Raw genomic sequence first — 14,155 nt, forward strand, 5'->3', positions numbered from 1 at the left:
ACCACCAAGCATCCATTTGCCTTTTCTTCTTAGGGAAACAAAAACAATCCCCTTGAAAAATTACCTCTTCCCCAGGGCAGACAATGTGGAGGAACTGTAAGTCAAAATACCCGGCTATGTGACCCAAGCTGGATTCACGAGATTCTCCCACCCGGACTTTGACTGTGTAGTGATACGCAGTGGGGTTGGGTGGCGTAGATTAAAAAAGCTGGAGGTGATAAAACAAGCTGCAGGAACTTGACTGGAGGTGGATTAGCTCCTGCCACCTGCATCCCCAGCATATCCTGGTTCCTGCCTGTTCCAAGCCCAAGTTCCAGTCTGAGTCACTCTGCATCCTGGCAATAAATTCTCCCTCCCCGATTCTTGGCTTAGCTTTGCCAGTGCTGATTTTGGTTGCGTGCAAACATGGAGTTGTGACTGATACAGAATGGCTTTATGTGTTCATGCACCATGCCGGGCATTTCACATATATCAATACATTTATTTCTCCCAACAAGTATTATCAATTAGGGACTGGGCACACGTATACTCAGACACATACTCATTTCACAGATGAAAAACCTCAGGTTCAGGGTGCATTATTTGTCCAGCATTTCATAATTAATAAGTTAATAAGCCAGGTCTGGAATATAGGTGTATCTTGCGTTCCTTATCTGTCAAATGAGTTTAATGCCACACGGTTACTGTGAGGACTCAACAAGACAATACAGGTGGAAAACACAGCATACACACTCCCATTTGGAAGCCATGTAGCTCTTAGAAGTCCTTCTTGAGAGGCATTTCCTGGGTCCAGTGGAGATTCTCTCAAAAATTAAGAGAGCTTTCTCATGGGTTGATCCAGCCTCCAAAAGCCACAACCCTGGACTTGGAGAAAGAAATCAGTCATACTTGGGGCAAGCAATGTGGTCTGGGGCATGAGCCACATCCTTGACATCTCTGGTGATGGGAATCCCAGCAGGTCCACTGTCTAAGCTGGCCTGGAAAGTTCAGAAAGCACCAAGTTCTGGCATGGAGACAGGCCCAGGGGGGTAAATGGATGCCTTCCTGCTAGACAACAATACTCACTTCCTGCCACTCATCAGCACTGGCCACCATTGCTCTTCTTTCTCTTCCTCGATATGCTGAACACTTCCTGCCACAGGGCATTTGCACGTGCTATTTCCTCTGCCTCAAACACTCTTTTTTCATATCTATGAATGCTGGTTCCCCTCACCTTTCAGGTTTAAGCTCCAAATTCACCTATTCAAGAACACTGTCCCTGGCTACCAAGTCTAAAATAGCCACACACACTCCTCACCCCTATCCCACTCCAGTCTCCCTAATGGCATCCTGATTTATCACTGTGAAATGCAGTTACCTTATTTGTTCACTTCACTTATTCACTCCACAGTTATTGAACACTCATCACGTGCCACCTTTTTCTAAGTACCCAGAATAGCAAATAAGTCAAAGAGCATACATTCCACTGGACGATACTGAAAATAACGCTCCAATAGCACTAAGTGCCGAGGACAAATACGGCAGGGTAAGGGGCTAGAGGATGACAGGGCTGTAACGTTAGTGGGGCAGTCAGGTAAGGCCTCTCTGAGAAGGGACATCTGAGCAAAGACCTACATGATGCTTGTTTGTTTCTCCATCTAAGACAGAAGGCACTTCAGAGAGCAGGCGCCATGGATGTCACATCCTCAGTGCCTAGAAGCTGCCTGGCTCACAGTAGGTGCTCGTGGATGTTGAACGGTGCCTCCAGACAGCCCAGGGGCTCTCTTCCTCAGTGACAATATCCCTGCAATGACTCATGACTCGAGGCCTCTACCCCATCCCAGGGCTGACTCTGCTCATAATTAGAAGGTGGGAACAACCACGATGACAGCAGCTAGAAAATGTGGCAATTCCCTGGGAACTGCTATGTCAGGAACGGAGGTAAGGAGGGTCCTTGGGAATGATGAGAGTCAGATAAACAGAGCATTTGTCATCTTCACTGACATTTCTCAACCTCTCATGACATACCATAAAGGAATGCAGCTTGCTGGACAGACTCAGGCTGTTGCTTTTACTGGGAGCCTTGAAGTTGAGGGTTAAAGCGGATTATAGCTCCAAAAAAGCAGCTGCCTCTAAGACCACAGACCTGGGTTCCAATCCTCGCCCCACCTCTTACCTAGGAGCTGTGTCACCTTGAGCCAGTCACTGTATCTCTTAAAACCTTACCAGTAGAAAAGATAACGACCGTCTCCCCCTCTTCAAAAACATTCTGTATGTGAAGCAATGTGCATAAAACCAGAGCTGCTGTTGAACCAAGACCCCACATACCAGACTAAGAAATGATCTGATGCAAATGAGAACCACAATGAGATAGCACAATGCACCCACCAGAGTGGCTAGTATGAGAAATACTGACAACAAAGAGAATGAATTGACAAGCTACAGGTGTGGGGGGAAAATTTTTTGCAAATCACGTATTCAACAACATACTTCTATCCAGAACATATAAGGAACTCTCAGAATTCAACAGTAAGAAAACAATCTAATTTAAATGGGGGGCAGGGGGAGGGGGTGGGACATGAACACCTCACCAAAGAAGACATGTGGGTGGCAACCAAGCACATGAAAAGATGTTCAATGTCATCGACAATTAGAAACATACAATTAAAAATCATGAAGAGAGACCACTGCACATCTGTTAGAATGGCTAAAACAAAAGGACTGACAATGCCAAGTGCTGCCAAGGATGTGGAGCAACTGAAACGCTCATGTGTTACTGCCGTGGAATGCAAAAACAGTGCAGCCGCTCTAGACACAGTTTGGTAGGGTTTGTCTTTTAACAGACTTATTAAGATATGTTATATACTATAAAATTCACCCGTATGTGGTGTATAATTGTGTTTTAGTGTGTGTACAGTTGTGTAACCACCATCACAAGCTAATTTTAGAACTTTTTCATCATCCCCAAAAGAAACCCCCTACCCATCAGAAGTCACACCCATCCTCTGACCTTCCCCAGCCCTAGGCAACCAGTAATCTACTTTCTGTCTCTATAGATTTGCCTCCTCTGGACTTTTCATATAAATATGTAATCATACAACATGTGGCCTATAGGGACCGGTTTATTTCACTCAGCATAATTTCAAGGTCCATCCATGTTGTAGCATGTGTCAGTACTTCATTCCTTTTTATGGCTGGACAGCATTCCACAGTATGGATAGACCGCATTTTGTTTATCCGTTGAGCAGTTGTTTGCACTTTTTGGCGATTGTAAACAGTGTTATGAATATTTGTGTTGCTATGTGACCCTGCTTCACCCTCAGCCTCTCTCAATGATGCTTTTCTCATCTGCAAAATGAAGATGATAACAACTCATAATCACAGAATGAGGGGCAGGTGGGAAAGCACTCTGCAACCGTAAAATGACATGACACAGCAAGGCCCACTTTTTCAAGTCAGGTTCCTGAATCTTCCAGAATCCACTCTTAAAACTCAATGACCACAACATTGTAAATCAACTACATTTCAATAAAAATTTTTAAAAGAAGAAAATTTCAATGACTTAATGCCACCGAACCGTATACTTTAAAATGGTACACTTTGTGTATATTTTACCAGAATAAGAAAACAAACTCAAAGTCACCACGGGCCAGGTCCTGGGCTGGCTGAGGACAAAACCGGAAGTCAGTTCCTCCCAAGCCACCTCTCCACATCCCCTAAGAGCAAAGCCAGTGAGGAAGCACCACCCACGTGGGCTCCAGTCACCCCCTCCCGCTTCACTTCTCTCAAGCCTCTTGGTTTATTTTTTCAAACTCAAGCAGATTTTGCCTTCTGCTCTATTCATGAATTTGTTTTCATGTGAAAAAAATGTGTTAAATGATTTGCCAATTCAATGACTGCCTGCCTCTCATTCTCCATCCCAAATTGCGGAGTCAGTGGAGTTTGAGGGACGTCCTCTTTCTCCTTTGGCTACATCTACCCCCAGCCCTGAAGGGGTGTAAGCCCCAGCTAGGGATGCCCAGGCCAGTCCAGCATAAGGTGGGCAGGTTCGTGTCCCACGCGGGGAACAGGAGCCACTCAGAGCAGGGCAATTTAAAGGGAAAGCACCTGCAAAGCCAAGGAGAGGCGAGCAGAGTCAAGGTGGGGTATTGCCTCTGTGCCCAAACTTTGAACTCTTTTAAGGACTCTATCCAGACGGGTGACCTCAGTGTTCGGAAAAAACATGCACGTGAACCCATCTCTATGAAGGACCTCGAGCATCGTGGAGACGGCCTCCCTCCATCTGCAGCCCGCCCTCCCTCAGAGGTCTCAAGGGATGACAACAACTGTGCCATGAGCCCCGTTGCTGGCTCTCACAGGTGGTGTCCCCAGTCCTAAAAACAGGCAGGGGACTGAAGCTCAGAGACTCTAAGGAATCGGCCCCGTATCACTCAGTAGGTGTGGGACTGGGTATTCAAACCAAGTCTGTCTCGATTCCAGCTGGAGCCATGGCACGGCGCCCTCTGCTGCCTCCCCCTACCCCCCGCCAAATTCCAGCCCGTCTCCTAAAATGTCATTGCATTCATTTCTACTCCCGCCCACCATTAGGCCCAGAAGAAAGGTAGTGCATTCTCTTAGCGTCTCCCTTAAGTATGAAGCCATTTTAGAGCAAAAGTCTCCACGTCTGCATCAGGCAGCCTGGCTAGCGGGATTTTTTCTGGCCTGATTTTCTCTAATTCTGGTGGTGATGAGCTGCCTAATGAAATTACGCTAAGTTTTGTGCATAGCGAGTAGCATCTTACATGCTAATTACTGGCCACGTCTTTGAAGAATTCCTGTGCGATCTCCAGGGTAATCAACTCACCTCTTTCCTGGGATCTGATTAGTAGTTGGGGCAAACTGGAGCCCCCGGCCCCGGCCCCACTCGAATGAGCAGGGCTCTGGATGTCGTTAGCTACTCCAATTGCCTTCTAAAAAATCTGTTTCACATAAAAGGACAAATGAGAATGAGTATTTGCCCATCTTTAAGACACTAACTACATTCTTTTCCACAGCCTGTTCTCGTTATTATTTCTCTCTTCAGGAGGAATTTGAACACAGCCTGGGTTCCCGCACGCAGTTCATGACTGCAAAGCGCTTCCTCTTCGAAATCCGACCCAAGTGGGCATATTCTGGAAATGTGGCAGCTTCGAAGAACGTGACCCAGTTCATTCTTCTCTACTGGTTCTCCCTCCAGACTCACCTTCTAAGTCGGAGGTGGCCGGCTTTCCAGGACTCGCCCAAGAACAATCACCTCTGCCCGCTGTGCCCCAGGCAGGGCTGAACAGAGACCCTTTGTAGTATTTGCTGGAAAAGCAAGAAGAAACTTCATCCAAGGACCGCCTTCTTCTCCTCTTTATATAATAGTGTCGTTTATGCCAATAAAGTCACGCAGAAATACTGGGCATGGCAGTGGGTTGATTCCAATGGGAGGGGTCTCGCCTCAACCCCCTTGGAACACAGAGGTGGAAACAAAGACAGGAAGGGATGGGTCAGTGAGTAGCAGGGAGAGAGTGAACTGGGGCCCCTTGGACAGAGTTCAGGTTCTGACATAGTTCGTGGGCCAACTTTAATAATGCTCGTTTGGTTCTCATACAGCACTCAGTCTGAATGCCGTGGACTGCAGGCCCTACCTGCCTCCCCGCCCCCCCCTCACCTCCTCCAACCTCCCTCTTGGTCTCAGCACTCTGGCGATGTGCCCGCCTTTCTGCTCCTCCGACACGCCCCAGCCTTTCCAACCCCAGGGCCTTTGCATACCCTGCTGCCCAAACACCATTTCCCCCAGAGCTTCCCACAGTTCCCTTCCTCTTATCCTTCAGGCTTCTGCTCCAGTGGTCCATCCCAAAGGGCCCTTCTCTGACCCCCATCACTTCCTCTATCCATACTTTAACCATATAATCACTCTCTTCTTCTCCCTCTCCCTGCTTTCTTCAGAGGACATTAGAGTCTGTATCTGTACGTCCACTGTCTCTCCCCCACACAAGAAGATAATCACTATGAAGGGCAGGAACTGTCCCTCTCGCTCTCCACTGCTGCTTCCTGCCCGAAGAACAGTACCCAACACATAGTAGGTGCTCAGTAAATATTTAGTGAATGAATGAATGAATACATCAGCATATTCCACACAACTCCCATCCCTCTTTCTGGATTCTGCAATCTTCCTTGAAGAAAAAAAAAATATTCCTGGGCTTATCTGGACCCAATAAAAGAAAAAATGTTCTTCTCTTAAATCTCTTGAAAATGAACAGCAGAGGCTTAGGAACACGAAGTTCTCAGTGTAAGCAAACAGAACCTGCCGGCTGAGTTCTAAGAAATGAGACCTGGCTGGTCACCGAGCACAGGGTGTGGGGCTGGTGACTTCACATATGATTCAGTTATCCCCAAATTTTAAGGGGAATCCATTTCAAAATCAAAACCTCAATAGGGAAAGTGGAGGGTGGCTTTGCTTTGGCATTCTTACGAGAAGGCAGGCCTTCTGAAAAGATGCTACGTTGTAGATAACTCATCCACAAAAGGGGGAGCAGGAGGGAAGGGGAGAAACCCCAGGATCGGGCATACTTCTCTGCTAAGGCTTCAGATGAAAACCGATCCGGGAGTGCGTGATCCTCCAAAAATCTGCCAGCCCCCAAAGTACTTAAGTTATCCCTCCAACCACAGCCACATGGAGAACGAAATTAAATCCCACGGAAAGATTTGACTTTTTTTTTTTTTAACATTATGCAATGTTTGGATGAAAAAGGGGGGGGGACATCAGAAGAAGAAAAAAAAAAAAACTCATCGTTTTCCCAGAGTTTAGCAAAGCTATTTCTCGCTTTTAACGATACATTTCACCATCACTTCAAGGGTAGTTTTGAGAGGCGCAAAGGAGGGGCTGTTCTGTTATGTAACCCATTTAAAGTAGGAAATTAGCAAGTCCTGAATGAATTCTGTCACTGTGCTCCACCTTGTGGAAAGTTTGGAGCGACTACAGTTCTATTTTGAGGTGAGCAAATCCATCATTTACAGATCAGCTCACAAATACTGCAGGGTTTCATGTCACCCTGAAAAGTTTCATAACAAAAACAGTTAAAGTACTTGAGGTGTTGGGACATTTCGTCTCTAAACCTTATGAGCCTGAAGAGTGCGGAGGGCAAGGATTCCCAGTTGCCAATTATTCAAAAATGCAAATATCTGAGATCAAATAAATATTCATCTCACCCCCGCCCCCAGCTTTTTTTCTTTCTTCTTTTTTTTCCCCAAGCTAAGTCCAGCAAAATAGTCTGGTCAACAACATAAAAAGAAATGTCTGTTTTTAACAGAGCCGTTGGCCATGAAATAAATTCTGAAGCTATGAAAGCAGCGTCTTGAAACATAACAGTTAGGTATGCTGGGCCCGCCAGGCTGGAGAAAACAGGAAACAGAAATGTCTTTTGATCCTCAAGTTCCCCCTAGTGGCTCGGATGGAGGAGTGTCTGCACATTCATGGAATTTCACAGCAGGTAAAAGCGGTCTGAAGACTTTACATCGACGGCACGCGGCTAAGGAAAAGTACTGCCCTCTGCTCTTGAGCGCATGCATCCTCCACGTGCCCGGGGAGCCGCTCTTGACTGAGGCACAGCTAACGTACAATCTCCTCTCGACTCCATAAACTGAGAACGGCCCTCTCAGCGGAGAGCCAGGGAGAGGAAGCCAATAGCCCGCACCGCAAAGAGCTGCTAATTAAAACATTTGGCCAGTTGGATGTATAATCAGCTTCTTGAGACGAGTTTACAGCTGCTGGGCTCCTTTGGAAACGAAGACAGACTCTTACAAACGGCAAAACTGACGCTTGCAGATTGCATGTGGGTTTCTCAACCTCAACACTTTTGACGTCGGTTTGAATGATCCTCTGCTGCGGGGCTGCCCTGTGCAGTCTTCATTAGACGCCAGCAGACCACCACCCCTCCAAGTTGCGAGAACCAAAAGTGACTTCAGACATTGCCCCATGTCCCCTGCAGGCCACAGTCACCTCTGGCTGAGAATCACCGGATTAGATGAATAAAATACCATGTCCTCTGTATCCTATACAATAGATTAAAAACCTCTTTTCCCTAAAATTTAAGTGACTGGGTTCCTAAATCTTCTATCACTTGATTATAAAAAAAAAAAACTATACAAAGCGATCAAAGACTGGGTGTATAAATACAATATGAATCATAAAATATGTTCGCTTCTTTTATATAGATCACTTTTTGAAATTCTAACATATCTGGAATAGACAACAGTACAGAATAATAAATAATGCATGGGTTTGGGGGGGTTTTTTGCTGAAATTAAAATATTCTTTACCTGGAGAAAAAGCTATTTACATTTTATGTACCATGAGATACATACAACATAGCATTATAATAACAAGCTCTCATTTTGACACCAGAGTTTCACGTCCCTGCACAAATTAAAATGCTCCCCAAAGGCATAAAGTACACAAGCTTTATTGGGCAACAGCAACGGGCCACGCTGGCAGACAATGAAAAGAGAACCGCTCAGAATCTCGCAGGATCACATGTGTGTCATCACAGGATCAAGAATTTAAATCATCTGGGAGCTCCTGCTAAATTAAAGCTCTGTACTATCACTTCCCTCTAATCAAAAAACGCTGTCCTGGTGAGTATTTGCCATGAGGATTACAGATAATCTACTAATGAGGACGTCAGAGTCCCAGAGGAATTCACAGTCAGCCCCATGGCAACAAAATAATAAACGAGCCACAATTTTTGTGTTTTTTTTGCAAATACCACGCCCCCTCCCCACCTGCCCCCCAGCAAACACACTATTCACTGACATCGCCCAGTGACACCAACAGACTGTGTCTCCAACCATACTGTGATGGAGAAGACAGATTCCCAGGAACGCCTGCGCTGGTGTGAGAAGATGCTGAGCATCTCCAAGTACTGCAGTGCTGCTCACGTGCTTATCGGTTCCATCCAAGAGCATAACAGATATATTTTTCCAAGACACAATGGACTTAATTAATGGAAATATTTCCTAAGACATATATATAAACGACCAAATAAAAAGCTTTATGTTAAAAGAAGGGGGGAGAAATAAAGTCTGTTGTCTTTGCAAAGCTCCTTGTATATTTCTTAATGAAAAACAAAACTGTGAGTGATAGGATTTTAACGCAGTGAAAACCAAGTATGTCTTCAAAACACTTGAGGTGACATCACATACTCACACATACACACGTTGCAAACACACCAAAAAGATCCAAGATAAAAATGGCTGATAGGTGTTGGCCTTGAGTAAGATGGAGCAGAAGAACACGTAGGTCCCATCTGCAATTCTGGCGCAGGTTTAAAATGCTGCCCCATAAAGGCGCAAGGGCATTCCTATCCCCACCCCGGGAAAAACAAAACAAAGTATAAAAGCAAAAGTCTAGAGAAAGAAAAACAGGCATGATCGTGTCAATTTCCAATGAGCACAAAAGCCCAAAATACATTCAAAAGTACTGTCACAGGGCTTCCCTGGTGGCGCAGTGGTTGAGAGTCCGTCCGCCTGCCGATGCAGGGGACGCGGGTTCGTGCCCCGGTCCGGGAAGATCCCACATGCCGCGGAGCGGCTGGGCCCGTGAGCCATGGCCACTGAGCCTGCGCGTCCAGAGCCTGTGCTCCACGACGGGAGAGGCCACAACAGTGAGAGGCCCGCCTACCGCAAAAAAACAAAAAACAGAAAAAAAACTGTCAGCATAACCTAAATTTTCAGTGGAAAACATACGGAGGAAAGGGTAAGCAGATGTTGGTATTTAAGATCACTGCTAGGAAAAAGGGCTTCACTTAAGGGAAGCGAGTCTGGGATCTGGCTATAATAAAGCTGAAAGTGGGAGGAAGCCCAGCTCTGGGCCTCCCAGCTCCAGGTGGCTGTAAACAGATGGTCTGCTCCAATCTCAAGATGCTCCCTGGGATGCCCTTCGTCGCTTTAGCGTGAAGTCCTCCGCCCCAAGCAACCCAACTAAGTGCAGCCGGTCTCACGGAGCACCGTAAGCAACACACACACGCGTGTGCACACGGAGCACCGTGAGCAGCACACACACGTGTGTGCACACTCTCCAATTAGCACTGAAACGGGCAGATGCAAGAGATCACTCAAGATGGAGACACTTGTCTGGTCATTTTCCTAGAGAAAGGGAGGGGAAAAGAGACACCAAACAGATTCCTCGCTTTCCCACACACACAACCATCACCAAAAAATATAATAAAAAGAATCATCAAATAATAAAATTAAGTTACTCCGACAGAAATACCTAACGTTGTCAAAGCGCAGGGGGAGGTGTAACTTTCACTTTGAGGGAAGTGTTTAAACAGCGCTGATGGTGTGCCAGGGGCCTCTGGCTGCCGGAGACTTGGGGCCACTGAGTTCCAAGGCGAGGGGACCTCCAAGGTGTCAACGGTGTTTCCCAAGTTCCTTCCAGACTGGTGAACGGAATCCTTATGCTTTTTAGGAATTCAGCAGTTTCCTTAAAATGGCTTGGATTTCTTGTCTGTGTCTTTGTCTTCTCCCCACAGCTAAGCTAACACGGGAAGTGCCTGTGTACGCAGATCCTCTGTTGGGATTATGGGCTGATGTGCGCACATCAGGATCGTGTACACTCAGCTGACTCGTGGCTCCCGCCACGTGGGTCTCCAGAGTTTGAGAAGCACACGTGTGTTTTCCTAGACACTCCGGACCCCGGAAGATGGTGGGAGCAGGCTGCCCCCTGGCAGGGTGGCTCTCCAACACGGTCACGGTCCCCACTTGCATTTCAGTCCCTCTCACCCTTGGCCGCCTCCACCAGGGTACGGTCGAAAGGCAGAACGAGGGGGTCCGTTGACGGCACAAACGCACCTGCGACCTCCAGGCACAGCTTCTTCTGCTCCTCTGGGACGCCTTCTCCCTCCCAGATGCCAAGCCAGAGTTTAGGTGTTGACTTTCAAAGTCAACCCAAGCACCTCGATCAAAACTGGGAATTAAGGAAAAGACCAAAGAGACTATCTTCCTTCCTTGTCACTGCTGGAAACATCTAAAAATTTCCATGAGACCTACCTGTAGGAGCCATCACCTGTCTGTGAACAAGGTCAAGTTCAGGGTTTGAGAGCTGGGAGTAGAAGTACCTTTAGACTTCCGGTTATACAGGCTGACTTCCAAGAAGACAAACAGGTACAAAAACGCTGAGCACAACGTCCTCTCACTCCACCTCTGAAATCACATAAAATCACCCAGCAAAGACGTCAGACCTGCTCGCCCCTTCTCAAAGTTTTGGACAAAGATCCTCTTCCTGAATAACCATTCATTCAATACAACATTTACTTCCCGTAAATGTTTTCTGTGTGGCAGAAATGGCTGGGACAGAACGGGAAAAATCCTGCAAGACTGCAGAATCTTAAAACTAAAATAGAAGTGATGTCATAGCCAATTTCGCAGTGCCTGCAACTTACTGTCATTCTATAAAGTTTTAAAAGGGCAACAGAAATACACGAGCTATCGAGTGCTCCAAAGTCAAGGGCCTCGTGTCCCCAGCTCTCCAAGAGCAGGCTTACCCTAGAGTGGTAGCCATAACTTACATCTCTGAAGCACATGAAGAAGAACCAGGCTGAAGGGCTGGAGGGTATGTACTCATAAAGAATTAATCACAAATCTAAGATCTCGAGCACGATCAGCTCTTGCAGATCCACCAACCTAATCCTCTGGCACACACATGTGGCTTCTGCCAGGAGAGACGTGAAAACCCAAGAAAGCTTTGCCGGGCCACATCCAGCGCTTGAAAATTCTCTTCTTCCCCTGAAACAAGAAGCCACAGCTTTATAGGAAACACACATGCGTGGGCCCCACCCTGGTGGGGAGAGGAATCTCTACTCCTGGCTGCCTTCCAGCGAGTTCCCCTTGAAATCTGTAGGCAGCGCAACGGAGCCCAGACCCCAGAGCTGCAGCCCGGGCCTCCTTCCACTGGGGCTCCTCGCTCGAAGCTGCCACTGATGAATGGCAGCGTGCTAAGACGCCTCTGCCTTTGTCACTGTGTCCTCAGTAATTCCTCCTAACAGGAAACAGATTTCTGTGGACGTAAAGAGCCCCAGTCCCTGACCTTTCCACTTCAGACTCAGAGGGTCTGAGTCACATGTGCTACGTTGCCTAAAGAATTAGCTGAGTCTCTTGTCACACTGTTGACACATTTAGGGGCCGTTCAGTGGCACGTTTCCTGCTAAAACAACTCTGCTGAAAATGTCTCAGAGTGTCCTCAGATAGCCACAGGCTTTGTAATTGTTACCAGATCCGAACAAAGCAAGATAACACCTTTGAAATTCTCTTACGAGGTGACAGGTGATGTTAACTCCAAGGCCACAGATGCTGAATTGGAGGAAGGATAAGGTACCGGATTTACGGTTCTCTCTCTCTTCTGCTCTCTTCTCACGTGGTTTTCTGTAATCCTAGGAATCCAGTGCCGTTTCGATAAGCAGGGCTGCCTTAGAGAGGATATTTAGCATTTCCAAATTGAGATTATTGTCTGGTTAACTTCTTACCAAATGTCACCGTCTTTTCCCCCAAAACCTATACTGAGAGCTTTATCTTTCTCTGAAACCAGGTTTTTAAGAGCAGAACGACATAAAAATGCACACACATTAGGATTGTTTAAAACAACAACCAAAAAACCCTCTACCGTCTTCGACTAGACAGAAACTTTTATCATGACAACAAAACTCAAGTCATAAGGAAGCCTGCACAGTGACCCATGAATACATCTCTCGGCTGAGTCACCGGTTTTCACATAGTCACATTCACTCGACTGTGAATCACCAGGGGCTCAGACCCCCGTGTGGGGCCCTCTTAGGCGCCATCCTCCTGTTTATTCGGTGTCGGGCTCCGTGGAAGCGCAGCGCCTCTTCATATCAGAACTGCACGGGGGAGCCACCACTGCACAATCCACGGGTGGTGGTTAATAGAAATGCAACTTGAACTCTGTCCGCCAGGAGAGTGCGGAGACCGGGGTCCTCTCCCGAGTGCACGGCCTAGGACGTGAGCTTCGAGTAGCTGGGAGGGGAGAACCGCCTTCGCAGGTACTTGAGGACATAGAGGGGCAGACAGCTGACCAGAGTGATGACAGACACTTTCCACAAGAAGGACAATGTGGCAATGAAGTACACGTCTGCAAGCAAACAGAAGACAGCAGTGAGCGGGCAGGAACATGCCGCCCAGAGCCGGCGGGGCGGCAGGGCCATCGGAGGGGACGCGGGCTTCTCTCCCGCGGGGGATGTGCTCATAGCACCCAGGCTGCCAGCCTGACTTCCCTTCCCTGTCTCTCTCCTCCTCTCTCTGACCTGCTTCTGGAGCTTCCGGACCTTCCGTGAAATGCTGTTTTCAACAACTCGGAAAAGAAAACTGGGCAAAAAAATCCCCCTTCCAAGTGTTTTTGATTTGGAATCTGACAGCTGGAGTTTTTCTTCCTAATCCCGGCAGAAAGTGACGCTCAGACACACTGTTCTTCCCAGCAACTTTTCCCCTTCGCCTCAGCAATGGTCACAGAAGCCAGAGCCGGGTCTGAGGGTGGTGCAAAGGGGGGCGGAGACCCCTCGTCAGGAACAGTGTGACCTGGAGGGGCGGGGAGCTCTCCTTCCTGCCGCCACACAGTCAGGCCTGCAGTTCCGAGGTTTTTGCAACAGAGGAGCGACAGCTAGTGATTTTCAACAGTACCGGGAGTGGATGCCTGGCAGCCGCCTTCCCTGCCTCTTGAGCACAGGCTGGGGGAAATGCAGCGGGCACTGAGTAAGCACCTACTAAGTGCCAAGCCCAGAGCCCCAACCATGGGCCCAGTCCTATGACTGGTCCACATCTAAGGTGACGACCAAAGCTTCGTGAGGGCAGAGCTTGCATCTTCTAAGCCTGTGACTCCCTGGCCTCAAGCCACTGAGCGCACAGTAGGTGCTCACAAAACCTATTCAGAGAGGCTTTTCAAACAAGTGTGAAACTGTTCTAAGACTTCACTTTTCACGGGAATGCTCCTTTTTCCTTTATCAAAACCTTCTTAAAGAGCGTTTACTGATAAGGAAGAGGCGTGATAGAAGATGCTTTCACGACAAGGCAGAGTTTCTCAAGCTAATAACACTGGTAAGTCCTGCTGGACTGTCATTTACCCTCTGGATTCTCACCATCTCCATAGCTCCACGGAGCCCAG

General features: G+C 47.5%; 1 protein-coding gene across 3 annotated transcripts in view; it reads right to left on the reverse strand.

Moving 5' to 3' along the window:
- Positions 1 to 8,177: 8,177 nt before the first annotated feature.
- ATP9A (ATPase phospholipid transporting 9A) overlaps positions 8,178 to 14,155 on the reverse strand; it is a 134,249-nt gene continuing 128,271 nt past the window's right edge. For all 3 annotated transcript variants that reach the window (XM_022597704.2, XM_022597706.3, XM_089897080.1), the window contains one exon: positions 8,178 to 13,129. In XM_022597704.2, the coding sequence (XP_022453412.2) occupies positions 12,993 to 13,129 (137 nt within the window). In that variant the 3' untranslated portion in view covers positions 8,178 to 12,992. The remainder of the gene's footprint in view (positions 13,130 to 14,155) is intronic.

This window comes from Delphinapterus leucas, chromosome 15 (genome assembly GCF_059928025.1).
Source record: "Delphinapterus leucas isolate spDelLeu-1000000601 "Yukka" chromosome 15, BTC_Dleu_Yukka2, whole genome shotgun sequence".
NCBI classification, from domain to species: domain Eukaryota; kingdom Metazoa; phylum Chordata; class Mammalia; order Artiodactyla; family Monodontidae; genus Delphinapterus; species Delphinapterus leucas.